This window comes from Panthera onca, chromosome B1 (assembly GCF_046562875.1).
Source record: "Panthera onca isolate mPanOnc1 chromosome B1, mPanOnc1 haplotype 2, whole genome shotgun sequence".
Classification (NCBI taxonomy): Eukaryota; Metazoa; Chordata; class Mammalia; order Carnivora; family Felidae; genus Panthera; species Panthera onca.
In genome coordinates this window covers 40,271,614-40,287,023 of record NC_138342.1, presented here as the reverse complement: position 1 = coordinate 40,287,023, position 15,410 = coordinate 40,271,614, and the positions used below count along the sequence as shown (strand labels likewise).

The following is a 15,410-nucleotide window of genomic DNA, read 5'->3' as shown; positions in this document are numbered from 1 at the left end:
TGAGAAGCAAAATATTGAGTGCAGATTGGATTACGTTCTGTGCAAATGGTTTGCAAGTAAAAATGTCAGTAGTCTTAAGGTGTTTCTTTTGGGTACAGGTATAAATTTGTAAAAAAAACAGGAAAAAAATTATCCTAAATTTCAAATACTCATTGTGACTGACAAAATCTCCATATAATTAGAGTCCAGGGGACCTTAAGTGCTGAGTTCTAAGTATTTTTGACTTTTATGTTTCCTCACTTTTGTTATTTCCATAAAGTTTGTATTTGTGTTGTCCCAGGGCATATACAGAGAAAAAGGAAGTTCTCTGTCCTTAAGTAGCTTAGAGAATATTGGAAAAGTGGGACATTCACATGCAACCATAGATGTACGTACCAAGAAGTAAATGCTTAGGGCTAAAGAAATGATTTAATATATAGTCTCTCTCTGTCTCTCTCTCCCTCTCTCTCTCTTCATCTCTCTCTCTCCCTCTCTCTTTATGTATAATATATATAATTCATAATTTATTAATATATTTATTAATTTTGGGGGGGGTCAGTTTTTAGAATTCTGACTGCTTTCTGATTTAAAGGAGAAAGTAGAAAGATAACACATTAAAGCCTCCGACCATTGCAAAAAATTCCTTGTTCTTACCCTTGATCGGTAGAATGTATTGATTTTAAAGAAAACTTTCTTCAATGATATAGGGTTTTGCAATACCCCGATGTCATAATATATATGACTTTATAGTTAAAATCAATTCTTTAAATTTATTTGAAAGATCTCTAGTCAGTGGGAATGTAGGAGTGAACAAGACACAATTTTTTGCTCTAATGCGCTTACATTTTCTGACATTTAAACCACTCTCTATCACTGTGTTTTCTTGTAAAATGTTTTAGCCAAAAAAAAGGGAATATTGGAAGATGTATTTATTTGGTTACTTGCTGGTTTTGTTCATTGGCTTTTGATCAATCAAGATTTTATTCTATGATGGTCACTCTATAAATTTTTTGTGGATTTTGAAGGGGATGGTAATGATTGTAATAATTACGGCCTCCTTGGTGAAATTGTTTCTTCCTAAGAAAGAATCATGTTTTCTTCATAAGTTGGTAACAAGTGACTTAGCAAGCCTGTCGGGTCCCAATGTTTGTTAAAGGCAGATAGAACAACAGTGTTGTGCCAGCTCTGTTTTCGTTTTCATGGGAATTACAGGTTGTTTATAATCCTATAAAGATAATTATTAAATAGTTGCTCTGACCAATTTGACCTCTTAAAGTGATAGTTCAAGGGGGAAGGGTTTAAAGAAAGATTATTTTAATCATTTAACTCTCTTTGTCTCCATGAGAAAGTTGATGGTCACTTCTCTGAGCTTGGGGATTACATAACAGTATCATCAATTTGCATTTATATAGCCCTTCAATATTGCTTTTGAGGTATTTATGTGAGTTTTTTCATTAGCCCCCCATAGAGAATCAATCATTACCATGGACAGGGCAGGTATTATCATCTCCACTTTACAGCAGAGGCGACTGAAGCTCAGATCTCTCTGCCAAGATCTCACCGGCAATTTGGGGAAAAGCTGGGGCCAGAACCAACATCTTTGCCAAGCAGGTAGTGGCTGTTTCCAGGCACTGGCTGCCTGTCTCTGGTACAGCCAGCAAAGCCTGTTCTGGATGGTTACACAACTCTGGGAGGATTATTAAATATTAAGCAACAACCTTAACTCTGCAATTGAATACTGAGATTGGGCAAGGACTGGGAAACATTATTTTAAAGAAAAAGTGCTGACACTAATTATTCTTGTTATGAAACAAAATTCCATTTAAGAATACTACCTTTTTTCCCGTTAAAAAAATAAATTAGGGGGCGCTTGTGTGGCTCAGTCGGTTAAGCGACCGACTTCAGCTCAGGTCACGATCTCGCGGTTGGTGAGTTCGAGCCCGCATCCGGCTCTGGGCTGATGGCTCAGAGCCTGAAGCCTGCTTCCGATTCTGTGTCTCCCTCTCTCTCTGCCCCTCCCCCGTTCATGCTCTGTCTCTCTCTGTCTCAAAAATAATAAAATAAACATTAAAAAAAAATTAAAAAAAAAAATAAAAACAAATAAAAAAAATTAGGAGAAAATGCAGAAGCGCGCAAAGAAGAAAGTAAAAACGCTAATGATCTCACCACTGAAAACATGTTTAACATTTAAGTGCTTACCCTTTGTATGCACATATACACAATTTTTAATAAAATGGGATGATATTATAAATATTGCTGAACAATCTGTTTTTTCCTGCTTGACACAGTAGCATGAACATTTTTACAAGTTGTTACGTTATGCTCTTTAGAGAAAAAAATATCAAAATTTATCCTTTTATTATTAAGTTAATACATGCCTATTGTATAAAACTTGAATAATACAGAGAACAATAGAGAGTGCTCCAAAACTGTTGTTTACAGTGTAGTGCATATAGTTCTGCACTCTTCTATGAGGCTGAATTTTACTGGTTGCCTCGGCAGATGAGAGTGCCTTCTTTAGAAAAGCTTTGCCCTGTTGGAGAAGGGCACATCATTTATTTTAGAAGGTACATATTTTACTTATTAGAGCCAATATAACAATGTCCGAAAAACAAACACATCATTTATGATAATCATTTGGAACATTCACAAAGAAATCTACTCCAGAAAGCACCAGCACACAGCAATCCTTATACAAGCTGAATCATCCTTGGCCCTCTTCAAATAATTAGGTGGTGTGGGTGCTCTGACCTGCTTAATATGTAACTATCCTCTTTTAAAGATAATGTTTTTGGGTGCCGGGGGGGGTGGTGCTTAGTCAGTTGAGCATCTGACTCTTGATTTTGACTCAGGGCATGATTCCAGGGTCATGGGATCAAGCCCCTCGTTGGGCTCCACACTGGTCATGGAGCCTGCTTAAGATTCTCTCTCCCTCTCCCTCTGCTCTGCCCCTGTGTGCCCACATGCTCTCTCTTCCTTTCTCTCAAAAAAAGAAAAGTAAAGATGATGCTTCAAAGTCTGTGTACTATGCCGGCCTTGCAAAATGAATTTCTCAGGTCAGTTTTCAATTTTATCCAGAAGTGGTATAAAAGTGCTTGGGTGACATAATACAGCCCATTATGGATCACGACATAGTAGAGATAATAGTTAACTGAGATTAGAGGAGTCAGATTGCTTTGTAAGCCATATACCGGTAAACACGTATTGCTATGTGATTGAAGGGACTTACAGATTAGTAAAGTACACAAATGACATTAGTTGATGGCAGAATTTTATGTTTATTTTAGCAAAGTAAAGTACAATTAATAGAGAATCGGGGTGCATATTCACTTAGGGGATAGTAATAATGTCTGATGCCTAGCAGCCATTTATTAAACACATGTTCCATGTTGAATGGGTGAAAGAATCCAACTGAAGAAAAATTAGCCAAGAATATGAACATCTAATTCACAAAGAAGAAATCCAAATGACCAATGGACACATGTGACTTTTGCCACTTTACTTGTAAATGCAAATCAAAAAATTTTTACTCATCAAATTGGGGAAAACCTTAAAATTTGGCGGCAGGAAGGGTTGGTGAGGATGTTGGGGATATAGCACATTTGTATAGGGTTGGCAGGATACATAAAATGATATTCCACTTCGGGCAGTGATCTGGCTGGCTCTAATAACCTAAAACTAGAACTAGCCATTCCATATTTGGATATGTACATACGAACCACTCTCGCACATGTGTCTAAGGAGACATGCAGAGGAATTTTAATTTTGCTACAGCGCTGCTCACAATCGCAAAACACTAGAAAGAACCAATCTTTAGTTATTAGAGAGAAGAAATACACATAGAGAAAAGGAGCACAATACGATACACGTAGACTGCAATATTTACAAACAATATTATAAAAGGAAAAAGCTCTGTATATTAGCATACTTTTCAAAACATAATTTTGAGTGAAAAAAGCAAGTTGCAAAGTTATACACAGGTGAAGCTTTACATGCTTAAACAACATGTCCAAAACTATACACTGTTGGATGCATATGTAGGCATGCGGTAGGAAGGAGAATGGTCTGGAAGAACACACCCCAAATTTACAGTAGTGGTTGCTTCTGGGAGGTAGGGAACGGGACAGTAAGAACAGCACTGGGAGGTGGCAATTTCTTAAAGGGCTGTAACTTTAGGCATAAAGTTTTATTGTTTTTCACTTACCATAAAAGGTGTGGATGCAAATTTGACAAAAGGCAAAAGGTAATGATAATTCTCGGTGGTAGAACTATGGATGATATCACTTTTGTACTGTTTTGCATTTTGAAATAAGGGTCACTACGTGTATCCACTAAGTACCTAATTTATAGGATACAAAATTTAAAAAGTACAAAATATTGCCTCTTCCTCTCCTGTCATCTAGTCCCATCCATAGTTCCCCTTCTTAGAGGAAGGTAATCACTGGTACCAATTTCTTGGGGCATTTCTCCCTCTGTCTACACATGTGCACGCACGTGTGCACACACACACACACACACACACACAGGAAATTATATATCCTTTTTCCCCGCACATGGTACTATATTATATCTTTGAGGATTTTCAATACCTGTTCATATAGAAGTGTCTTCTTATTAAAAAATTATTTTTAATGTTTATTTATTTTTGAGAGAGAGAGAGAGCATGAGCAGGGGAGAGGCAGAGACAGAGGGAGACACAGAATCTGAAGCAGGCTCCAGGCTTGAACTGTCAGCACACAGCCTGATATGGGGCTCAAACACACGAGCAGCGAGATCATGACCTGAGCTGAAGTTGGGCGCTTAACCAACTGAGCCACCCAGGTGCCCCTCTTTGGGCTTCTTTTTTACAGCATCTGGCAGAGAACTTTGTATACAGTACTTATTTATTGAATTGGACATAGACATTACTTTCTTGTTATGTATATATTCAATTTCATTTCATTTTCTACTTATTCATTGCTAACGTACAGAAAGAAAATGAAACTTTTACATTGATTTTTATCCTTACCAAGTTTACTGATTTGTTTAATTTCCCTTTTTGTAGATTCTTTAGGGTTGTCTAATACACTATTATGTCATCTGCAAATAAAGATAGTTTAATTTCTTCACTATATGGATATCTTTTATTTTTTATATTTAAATATTTTGGGGGGCTTGTTGCAAGAGACAGCACAATGTTGAACACCTCTAAAATATCCTTGCCTTGTTCTTGACTTTAGGGAGAACATGTTCAGTCTTTTATCATTAAGTATGTTGTTAATTATAGGGTTTTTTGTACATGTTCTTTATTGGGTTGAGGAAGTTCCTTTCTATTCTGAATTTGCTGAGATTTTGTATTATGAATAGGTGTTGAATTTTGTCAAATGCCTTTTCTTCATCTGTTGAAATTATCATATGACTTTTCTCATCTTTCTTCTATTAACATAGTGAATTTTACAGACCATTTTTCAAATCAAAGTCTATATTTTTTACATTCTGTTATGAAGTTGACTTCTTGTTACAATAGTTGTTTGTGAAATTTGTCTTCAGGAATTGATTCTAAAGTTTTCAGATTTGTAGATCTGAAATGTCAGAGAAGTAACAGCGACGTTGAAGCCATTCCTGATAGTTAATTCATGTCTCTTGCTACTATAACCAGAAATACAGATAAGACTGGGGTAGTGCACCAAGATCAATAGCATAGAGTAATGTTCCTTTAAGTGTGACTCAGGAACCCCTTGAAACAGAATTACTTATGGTGCTTGATGAAATTGTAGATTCGTGTCTACTCGAATTCATACTTCATTCGTACTCTGAGAGCAGGGCCGTGATATCTGCATTTTAAACAAGTTTCACAGGTATCCTTCCTACTAAATTTAGAGAATCACTGCTGCATACTAAATTATGTTTGGATGTGTGGATTTGAGATTGGGGGTTCACAACATCTTTATTGGATATAAAAGAGATTTTATTATTCTGATTTTATAGATGATAAAATTGAGGTTCAGTAAGGTTAAAAAAAACTCACTTGAGTTCATTCAGCTAGTGAGGGAGTCAGGATTTGAACCCAAGTTAGAGCCTGATGTCAATCAATAGAATAGATGACTTCCTGGGAATTCATAGTTTATATTCCAAATTAACTTTTCCTGAACTCTCCATAAGATTTTCCCTGTCATTTGCTTGCTTTATCTTTGTTCAGGTTTTTACATCCTCATTTAAGTGAGAAATTTTTGTGATTCAGCTAAACATGAAAACTGAACCTTACTTTATTTTTTGAAAAGTTAAAAAAAAAAGTTTATTTATTTTTGAAAGGGAGAAAGACAGAGTACGGCTCGGGGAGGGGAAGAGAGACAAGAAAACACAGAATCCAAAGCACAGAGCCCGACACAGGGCTCGGGTTCAGGAATTGTGAGATCAGGACCTGAGTTGAAGTCGGATGCTCAACCAACTGAGCCACCCAGACACCCCTGAAACTTATTTTTAAAAGCAGCTGTTTCTCTTTGATTCACAAATTTTGATTTAAAATTCATATTCGGGAAAAACAGCAAAGCAATGAATTCTCTAAAAGAAGAATCTTTTCGTTCTTTTCAGATGCCTTCTTAACAATCATATGATACCAAAAAGAGTTGAAAAGTATATGAAAAACGTCAACATTTACTGTTAAAAACCCTTTCCCAAGCAACAGACTAATTTTGTGTTTTAATACAATGCAAAACATTTTAATGTAAAAATGCAAAATAAAATACAGTATTAGCAGCTAGGTTCCAATAGCATACGAAAAGAGGAATTTACCATAATCAAGAGTTTACTTCATAACTATTAAAATAATTCATTAATATAGTTCATCATGTTAATAGAAAAAAATTAAAAGGAAAAATACTATTTCTATAAAAGTAAGAGATTCTTTAATAAAAATCAATATTCATTCCTATTTCTAATTTTAAAAAATTGATAAAATAAGAATAAATGGAGACTTCCTTAACACGAATCAAACATTTCTCTCAAACCAAGGGTTGTCACCATGCTTGAGGGTAAAATGCTGAAAATATTTGTTTTGTTTTTTAAATTTTTTTAATGTTTATTTATTTCTGAGACAGAGAGAGACAGAGCATGAGTTGGGGAGGGGCAGAGAGAGAGGGAGACACAGAATCAGAAGCACGCTCCAGGCTCTGAGCTGTCAGCACAGAGCCCAATGCAGAGCTCCAACCCACAAACCGTGAGATCATGACCTGAGCCGAAGTCGGTCACTCAACCCACTGAGCCACCCAGGTGCCCCAATGCTAAAAATATTTGTATAAAGCCCAAACCACACTTAGGTATCTGTTAAGACAATGTTGATATCAAGATACATATTATGTTCTGGAACTTTTTAGTCAAGATAATTAGCCACCTGGGTGGCTCAGTCAGTTAAGCAGCTGTCTCTTGGTTTTGGCTCAGGTTATGATCTCATAGTTTGGTGAGTTTGAGTCCCATGTCCAGCTCTGCACCTCTCTCTCTCCTCCTGTCTCTCTGCCCCTCTCCCCTCATGCTGTGTCTCTCAAAATAAATAAGCCCCTAATGTGGGGCTTGAATTCATGAACCCTACGATCATCACCTGGGTTGAAATCAAGTCCGATGCTTCACCAGCTGAGCCACCCAGGCGCCCCAAAAAGCAAATCATTCCTTAACATATTTTACTATAAAGCATGAAGTGTTTTATACATTTTTTCCATATCAAATGATTCCTTCTCTCTCTCTCTCTTTTATTTTTTATTTTTGCTTTTCTATGTTATTAATAACAAAGGCAAATTTGCTGCCCAAACCTAGAACTCAGTGGTAGAAAAATAACAAAGGAAATATCCCCAAGTCATGCAATAAAAACTTGGGAGTGCAGGCTAGGTGTGTGTTGTGGTGTAGGGGATGGATAGATGACCCGCCATCTTGGGAAGGTAGAGGTATGGGAGGTATTGAAGCTGTCTAGCACCCCACAGTCCTCCTCTCACCGCCTTGACCTTTTTTGGGTCTTCATCCCCAGACCATGGCACACACCTTCAATACAAGAGCCGGTCAACAGTGGCACTTTTCTTGGAGTGACCAGATATTGATTTTTTTTTTTTTTTCCTGCCGACACTGGGAGCTTTTAGAGTGAGGAAACTTGGTCTGGGAGAGGGGAGGCTGGGATGGACACCCAGCACCCATCTCGAGGGATTTGCCTCCAGGCAGATTTGGGGGAAACACCATCGTGGATGAAAAGCCCAGAGGGCAGCGCGGTAACTGCCAAGCAAGCGGGGTGGAGGAGAGGCGCCCCAGGCACAGCTGGGCCCGGTGGCCCGGCTGGGCTTCCAAGTCAATGGTCGCAAAGCAGCGGCTGTATCTCCCCACAGGCAAACCATTCGTGCCCACCAGGAACTTCTCCGAGGTTCCAGGCGACGTGGTTGCAGCACACCGGAGGCCAGCGGACGACCGTGAGAGGTCGCTAAGGGCAGTGGCGTGGTCTCTGGGTGACTGCAGAGCCTCGCCTGGAAGGTGATGCGCAGCGCGCCTGCGCTCCATTCAGCGCGTCTGTCCAAGAGCCAGAGGTTGGTCTCGAACTGCCAACTGCCGCAGGGTAGGACGTACCTGGGGGAATTCAGAATCCCTTCGTTCTGGGCATTCTCCTGATGCCTGAGATGGTTGCACGAGCAGCCGAGCACTATATGTAATCATTTAGGGGCCTTGCTAAGTGTGTTACATCCAGTTTTTCCTCCGAAGTTTAAATAGCGCTCAAGAACCGCCCCCCCCCCCCCCCCGCCCCCGCTCTGTTTTTTTGGAATGCTTATAGAAATTCATAGCTGATTACATTCATTTTGGTATTTTATTTTACTGCTTTTTATTATTACTTGTTTGATGTGTATGTGAGGTCCCTATAGTTTTGTTCTCTGACGACACTGCCTGAATATTTTTAAGCTGGGGTAAATTCAGGGGCACCTGGGTGGCTCAGTGGGTTAAGCCAGGTCATGATCTCACCGGTGGTGAGTTGGAGCCACGTGTGGGGGGCTCTGTGCTGACAGCTCAGAGCCTGGGGCCTGCTTCGGATTCTGTCTCTCTCTCTCTCTCTCTCTCTCTGCCCCTCCCCTGCTTGTGCTCTGTCTCTCTCTCAAAAATAAAAATAAACATTAAAAGAAAAAGCTGTGGTAAATCCAAAATTAAGAAAAAAAAGTTTACACCTCTGATATATTCTTGAATTAAAAAAAAAATACACAAAAAAACTGGCTAGTGGTAATGAAGGGCTTAGGCCACATCTATATTCTATTAGAGAATAAGTCCTATATATAACTGGAAATAAAATTATGATGAGAGCCTTAGATGAATGGTAGAGTGAAACTTTTGATTGTATATGTAAATATATAGTCTTTCTACTAAGAAGACTTTTTTCTCCCCAGATATTCAACTAACCATGAAGAAAAATATTATCAATACACGGTTCTCTTTTATAAACGTTCCCAATGTGATTGTTCCAGATATTGAAAAGGAAATAAGGAGGATGGAAAATGGAGCATGCAGGTAAATCCATGCATTGTTAATACCAGCCACCGCTAATAAATTTAACTAGGCTTGATTTCAGTTTAACTTTTAATTTGTGACTTTACCCTTTGTAATTTATTTGATTTTGTGAATGTGTTTATACTTTGGAACAGCATAACTTGTCTCACAAGTGAACAGAGATATTATTGTGGTGATTATTTAGAAGCACTTATGCCAGGCCTTTTCTCATGGGACATTTCAAATCTAAAGGGGTGGCATTGCCATAGATGAATGTGAAAATAATAGTGTGATATGCTGAATGTTTTAGAAGTATAATTTAAAGTGGCCACCCCATGAATGCATAGACATTTATACACATATATTGCATTTATTTTTCGTGGAAAGAAATGTTATTACAGGTTAGTCCATACAAATGTATAATGTGACCTAAAAACATAGATATCATACTTTTTATTTGATAAATATTAACGTTAATCAATGCGTCAAGTAATAGAAATATGGAAGACCTAGAAAGTGGTTTCTCAACTACAATTCAGTAGTATGCACTGAATTATGTATATATTCTATCTAATTCCATGTATTCTAGAAGTTCTCATTTCCCTCTAATTAAAATGGGGGTAGGGGCACTCGGGTGACTCAGTTGGTTGAGCATCTGACTCTTGATTTTGGCTCAGGTCTTGATTTCAGGGTCATGGGATACAGCCCCACATTGGGCTCCGTGCTGGGTGTGAGGCCCACTTAAAAAAAAAGAAAAAGCGTCATATGTTAATTTGAGAGGGAAGGAGAAAAGATGAGGCAGTGGTCCTCCTAATGAGAAACGTTATTCCTTCGTAATAATTTAAAACATTGATCTAATTCACCTCTGCCTCCTATTGGACTGTAGCTCCTTTTCTGATGATGATGATGATGATGACGACAGTGCCTCCATGTTTGAAGAGTCAGAGAATGAAACCCCCCATGCAGGGGATTCCTTTAGAAATAACTCACACAGAAGGGGACCAACACAGAGGTGAGCAGTATAATCTATCCCTCCGTATCTCTTTCTAAGCTATTATTTAGAGGAAAGAATGGTATTCTAATCCTCCATTTAGTGGGCTTGGCAATGCTCCTGCTACCCAGCCACTGTGCAGGATCTCAGGAGTAACTTGCTACTTATTCTTTTCCTCTCGTGGAAAGCACAGGCTGATGATTATCGATGCCCACGGGGCTTTGAGTCACAAACACTCTTGCTGATCATTTCCCTTGAGACTGGTCTCTGCCCCTTTAGAACCTGATGCCTCAGTCCTCTCTGACTTCCTCTGCCTTTCTGATCCTTCTTTCAGGGCCCTGAGGCAATGGTATGTGGGAAGGGTTGGCTGTCATCCTCTGAAATGCTGTATCCCATTTGCCCCTACTTTCAGGGAAGTCGAGCACAGGAGTGAGTAGCTAGAACAGAAAAGCTAAAAATCCTTAGGTAGGAAATGAAGCACTCATGAGAACTTCACACACGTGCCTCTAAGGGTGTGGGCACGAATGTGATTTTGGTGTGGATCAGGAGTTCCCATATTGTGGGACATATTTACTTTTTCTTTGCTTTTTCTCCCTCCTTTTTTCCTCTCTCTTTATTTCTGCTTCCACCAACAACCTTCAGTTTCCCCAGTGTTTTTTATTTGTCTTTTCTTCTCTTCCAATCTTCTCTGACAATCTAAGTCTTAGATGTCTTGCTGGCATCCAAGTTGCCTCACTTGAGGCCATGGAGGATGCTAATTTTGGGTGCTAGCATTGATTGATAGGTGTTTACTAATCACTTTGGTTCATCACATTGATATTTAGCAATTCAAGCTTCATGGAGGCTCTATATTTTCAAAATTTGTCTAGACAATAGTTAGTAACTGAAGATAATTTGTTCTTGAAAAAAATTTTTGTAATGTTTATTTATTTTTGAGAGAGAGAGAGAGAGAGACAGAGCATGAATGGGGGAGGGGCATAGAGAGAGGGAGATGCAGAATCCCAAGCAGGCTCCAGGCTCTGGGCTGTGTGCACAGAGCCCAACACAGGGCTCGAAGCCACCAACCGCAAGGTCATGAACTGCAAGATCGTGAACAGAGAGATCATGACCCGGGCCAAAGTCGGCTGCTACACTGACTGAGCCACCCAGATGCCCTGATAATTTGTTCTTTAAGACTTCTTGGGGCACCTGGGTGGCTCAGTCAGTTAAGCATCTGACTCTTGAGTTTGGCTCAGGTCATGATCTCATGGTTTGTGAGTTCAAGCCCTACGTCAGGCTCTGCACTGAAGGCATGGAGCCTGCATGGGATTCTCTCTCTCTCCCTCTATCTCTGTCCCTCCCCTGCTCATGCTCTCTCTCTCTCTTAAAATAAATAAACATTAAAAAAACAATTTTTTAAAAAAGACTGTTCTTTAATGGCATTATGCAGATGGTAACTATTATGATTTCACTGTACTTTTTCATTTTCCAGGGAGCACTACCTGCCTGGTGCCATTGCACTTTTCAACGCTAACAACAGCAGCAATAAGGAGCAGTAAGTACATTTACAATAGAAAACCAAAGCTTTGCCCTTAAAGAACACCAGTAAAATGTAGGAATATATCTGAATCTGCTATAGAGGAGAACTTTATTAGGAAAACTCTATTTAATGCAATGGCAATGGTATTCTATTATTTTGTCATGTGGTTATTTACTTCTGAAAAATGTGGCTACCCATATTAAAAGCAGCATGTATTTATGTATGTATGTGTGTTTAAATACATATAGAAAACCATGTCTCCTGTGTAAATGCAGTTGCCCCACCTGGTGGACAAAAATAAGTGAAATATCAGTAATCCTTTCCATTCTGAGCCAGTGTGCCTTAGGTCGATTCCTCAGGAGACGATCTCTGAGAAGGGAGTTAGGGGAGCAGAATGGGGCAGAGGGAGAAGTTGAACTTCAGAGAATAGAGTTGATATGCCATACGATCCCATGGGAAACTCTAGAGCAGGGATGGCCCTTCAGAGTTGTGTCATAGTTAGGCAGTAGGACCGGGCCTTTACCCTCATGCACACTGTAGTCATAGTCACCCTTATTCCCGATGGATTTCAGCCCCTTGTCACTGTGCCTTTCTTGAGTTATAGCTGCCGTATTTGTCCATTTACCACTAAAACTGGGCTGGAGAACACCAAAGGCACCAGAGTGGATCATCTATGTGCCAAATACATCCCCCTCGCCCACTCTAACACAGCAACACTATCTAGTTCTGATTAAAGAACTTGCCTCATGCCTTGCATGAGGGGCCTAAAGTGACTGGGGAGCAGTCATAGCTTAATGTTTAATGGGACACCTACCGTGTTCCCTGGAAGACACGTGACCTATCTGGAAGCCTTTAGATCCACAGAGCAGAAAGTTGTGAGGATGAGAAGCACACATTTCCTATGTGAATCACTCCTACTTCAACTCCTTGGTTCCCAGACCCATGCATGGCCGTTTCCTTTTCCACACAAAAGGGATGACTGGGCACTGCTTGGAGCTGTGACATTAGAAAGATTAACTTTACCATTGTCTTTCAAGGTCACTTCTAAGGAGGGCTATGATATAGACATAGCCCATTTTGGCTTGTATCCTGATGTCAAGCTGACCCATTCATTGACCAGATCATTGATGATGACCTGTCCTGTAAGACCCACACATACGGCCCTGGTGGAGAGTTGAAGAGTAGGAGCTGATGCAATGGTGGTAGATGACATGACAGAAGGGTAGTGAGCACCTGCTCAATCCCAGATATACCACTTCATCATGTGATAGATTGCTGTACAACCTCATGACTTGTTAGTTCTGACAGAATCCAACTCATGGTCAACAGTCATCTTCTGTTCCATGGTTAGTCAGTCCTCTTTCAAGGCCCTACTAACATGATGCCATTGATATAGTGGACCAATGTGACGCTCCAAGGAATGTCCAGATAGTCCAGGTCCCTCTAGGCTGTGTCATGACATTAAGCAGGACAGATAACATAGCCCTGGAAGAGACTATAAATGTGCCATTTTCCATCCCATAACTATTTCAGATCCTCTTCCCTGATAGTGATAAAAAAAAAAAAAGTAACACAGTCACTGTGACTGGCCCAGAACTTTAGGTGTATGGTTTAGATAGCACAAATGCATTGTTTTTCACATTTGCCACAGGAGCCACAATTGGGGCTGCTATGTGCTTGATTTTCAGTAGTCTACTGCCATTCATGAGTATCCATGTGAATTTTGTAGGGACAAGACATTGAATTAAATGTGGGGACTACCACCCCTGCATGCATTAGGTCTTTAAGGGTCTCATTTTCTTTCCCTCCTGTTTAGGATGCAATATTGTTTTCGGCCAGCAGGTAGGAGGCAGCTTGAGAGCTTTCACTTGGCCCTCCCCCTTATGATAGCTCTTACTCTACAAGTTAAGGAACTAGTAGGGATAAGGGTTCTGCCAATGACCAAATATATGCATCCACTTACATTCCAGTTAACATTGAGGAACTGGAGAAATGACCACAATAGGGGTCCTTAGATCCAGTGGAAACCCCCTAAATTGTAAATCATACAGGATTCTGTTGTTAGTAGGTCACCATATGCTGCCCCCCACTTTAATGGGAGGCATGATGACACTTCAATCCCTGGGTCTCAATAACAGCTTGGGTCTTTTGCCAAACAGTCTTTAATGTATCTAGGTACTCCCTCTTCTCCCAGCGTATAGTCACCTATGTAAGTGACCATGGCTTTTCTCTGGGGAAAGACTGGGGAAATCATTACTGAGTATACTGGTCATGGTGTTTGCAGAGTCTTTCTTTAATGGGGGCTTGGCTCCCTCTTCAGTCAGTGGTTTCATTTCTGAGAACTGGCTCAGGTTTAGAAACTACTCATAAGGTTGTGACTTTTTATCTGGTTAAGTTGCCTTCAACCTCTTAATCATCCATACCTGATATGTTTTCATTGTATACATTAAACAGTACCCCAACAAACCAAAAGGATGCCCATCTATCTAGGAATACAGTATACAATTAACTTCTTCTATAGCTGTCTATGAGTTAAGCCCTCTGGCTACCATGCTCACCTTCATGATAATTATAATTATTGGACCCATCTCTCCTCTGATGTGTAAGCACTGCCACCGATCTCTTATTCCCAGGTTCTGTCATCTCAGTTGCTCTCAGGGAACCCAGTTTTGCACCCAGTTCAGCATCTCCCACTACCAGCTCTGGCTTATAGAGGACAATACCACTGAGTTTCTTAATGATGCTGGTGCACCTCTCACCAGCATATTCCTTATCATTTTTGTGTCCTCTGAGCTCTCTTAGGGACCATAGTCAGTTGGTGGGCTATCTTCCTTACTTGGTATGTCCACTTCAGCACATCACTTCTCTCAGTCTCCCTGATACCTTCCTCCACCGTCTGTCATGGCACTTTGTAATTTCTATTACACTTAGCACAAATCATCATTTTTTCTGAGCTTCTGAGAGCCATCCCAGCAGTGTGTTGGCACCATTTCCATGGATCTGGGCTAGGGTGTTGAAGCCTATAACACAAGAATATGCTGTCATGGCAATAAATTCTCCCTTGTCCAGTTTTATGTTCTGTTCCCCTTTGTACGTGACAGTCTTAGGTGCCAAGCCCCACGTCTTTATCTAATTTATTTCATATTTCTCTTCAATAGCAGCATTCTACTTTTCCTGGGCTATTGATATGCAGACTAAATTCACTTGTACATTTGCACCTGAAAATTTTCTTCCTTTTAGTGTCCTCACTCTTCTCAACCACTCCAACTCTTACCCATGCTTTGAGGCCTAGCCCTATCTCCCTTTAACATCCTCTGACTACCCTAGTGGTAGTGCAATGCCTGTTCATTCATGTCTGAATAATAAACTTTCCCAAGACATCTGACCCAACAATGGCAGCCTGTTTTGACCGTAGGTCTGCCTGACTCCAGAATCCATTCT

The 15,410-nt window shown here is 40.0% G+C and overlaps 1 protein-coding gene across 1 annotated transcript in view; it reads left to right on the top strand.

Moving 5' to 3' along the window:
- The window catches only part of CNGA1 (cyclic nucleotide gated channel subunit alpha 1), a 34,756-nt gene that overhangs the window by 3,913 nt on the left and 15,433 nt on the right, over positions 1 to 15,410 (top strand). The window contains exons 2-4 of the mRNA XM_060655099.2: positions 9,360 to 9,480; positions 10,346 to 10,471; positions 11,922 to 11,984. Of these exons, the coding sequence (XP_060511082.1) occupies positions 9,374 to 9,480; positions 10,346 to 10,471; positions 11,922 to 11,984 (296 nt within the window). The 5' untranslated portion in view covers positions 9,360 to 9,373. The remainder of the gene's footprint in view (positions 1 to 9,359; positions 9,481 to 10,345; positions 10,472 to 11,921; positions 11,985 to 15,410) is intronic.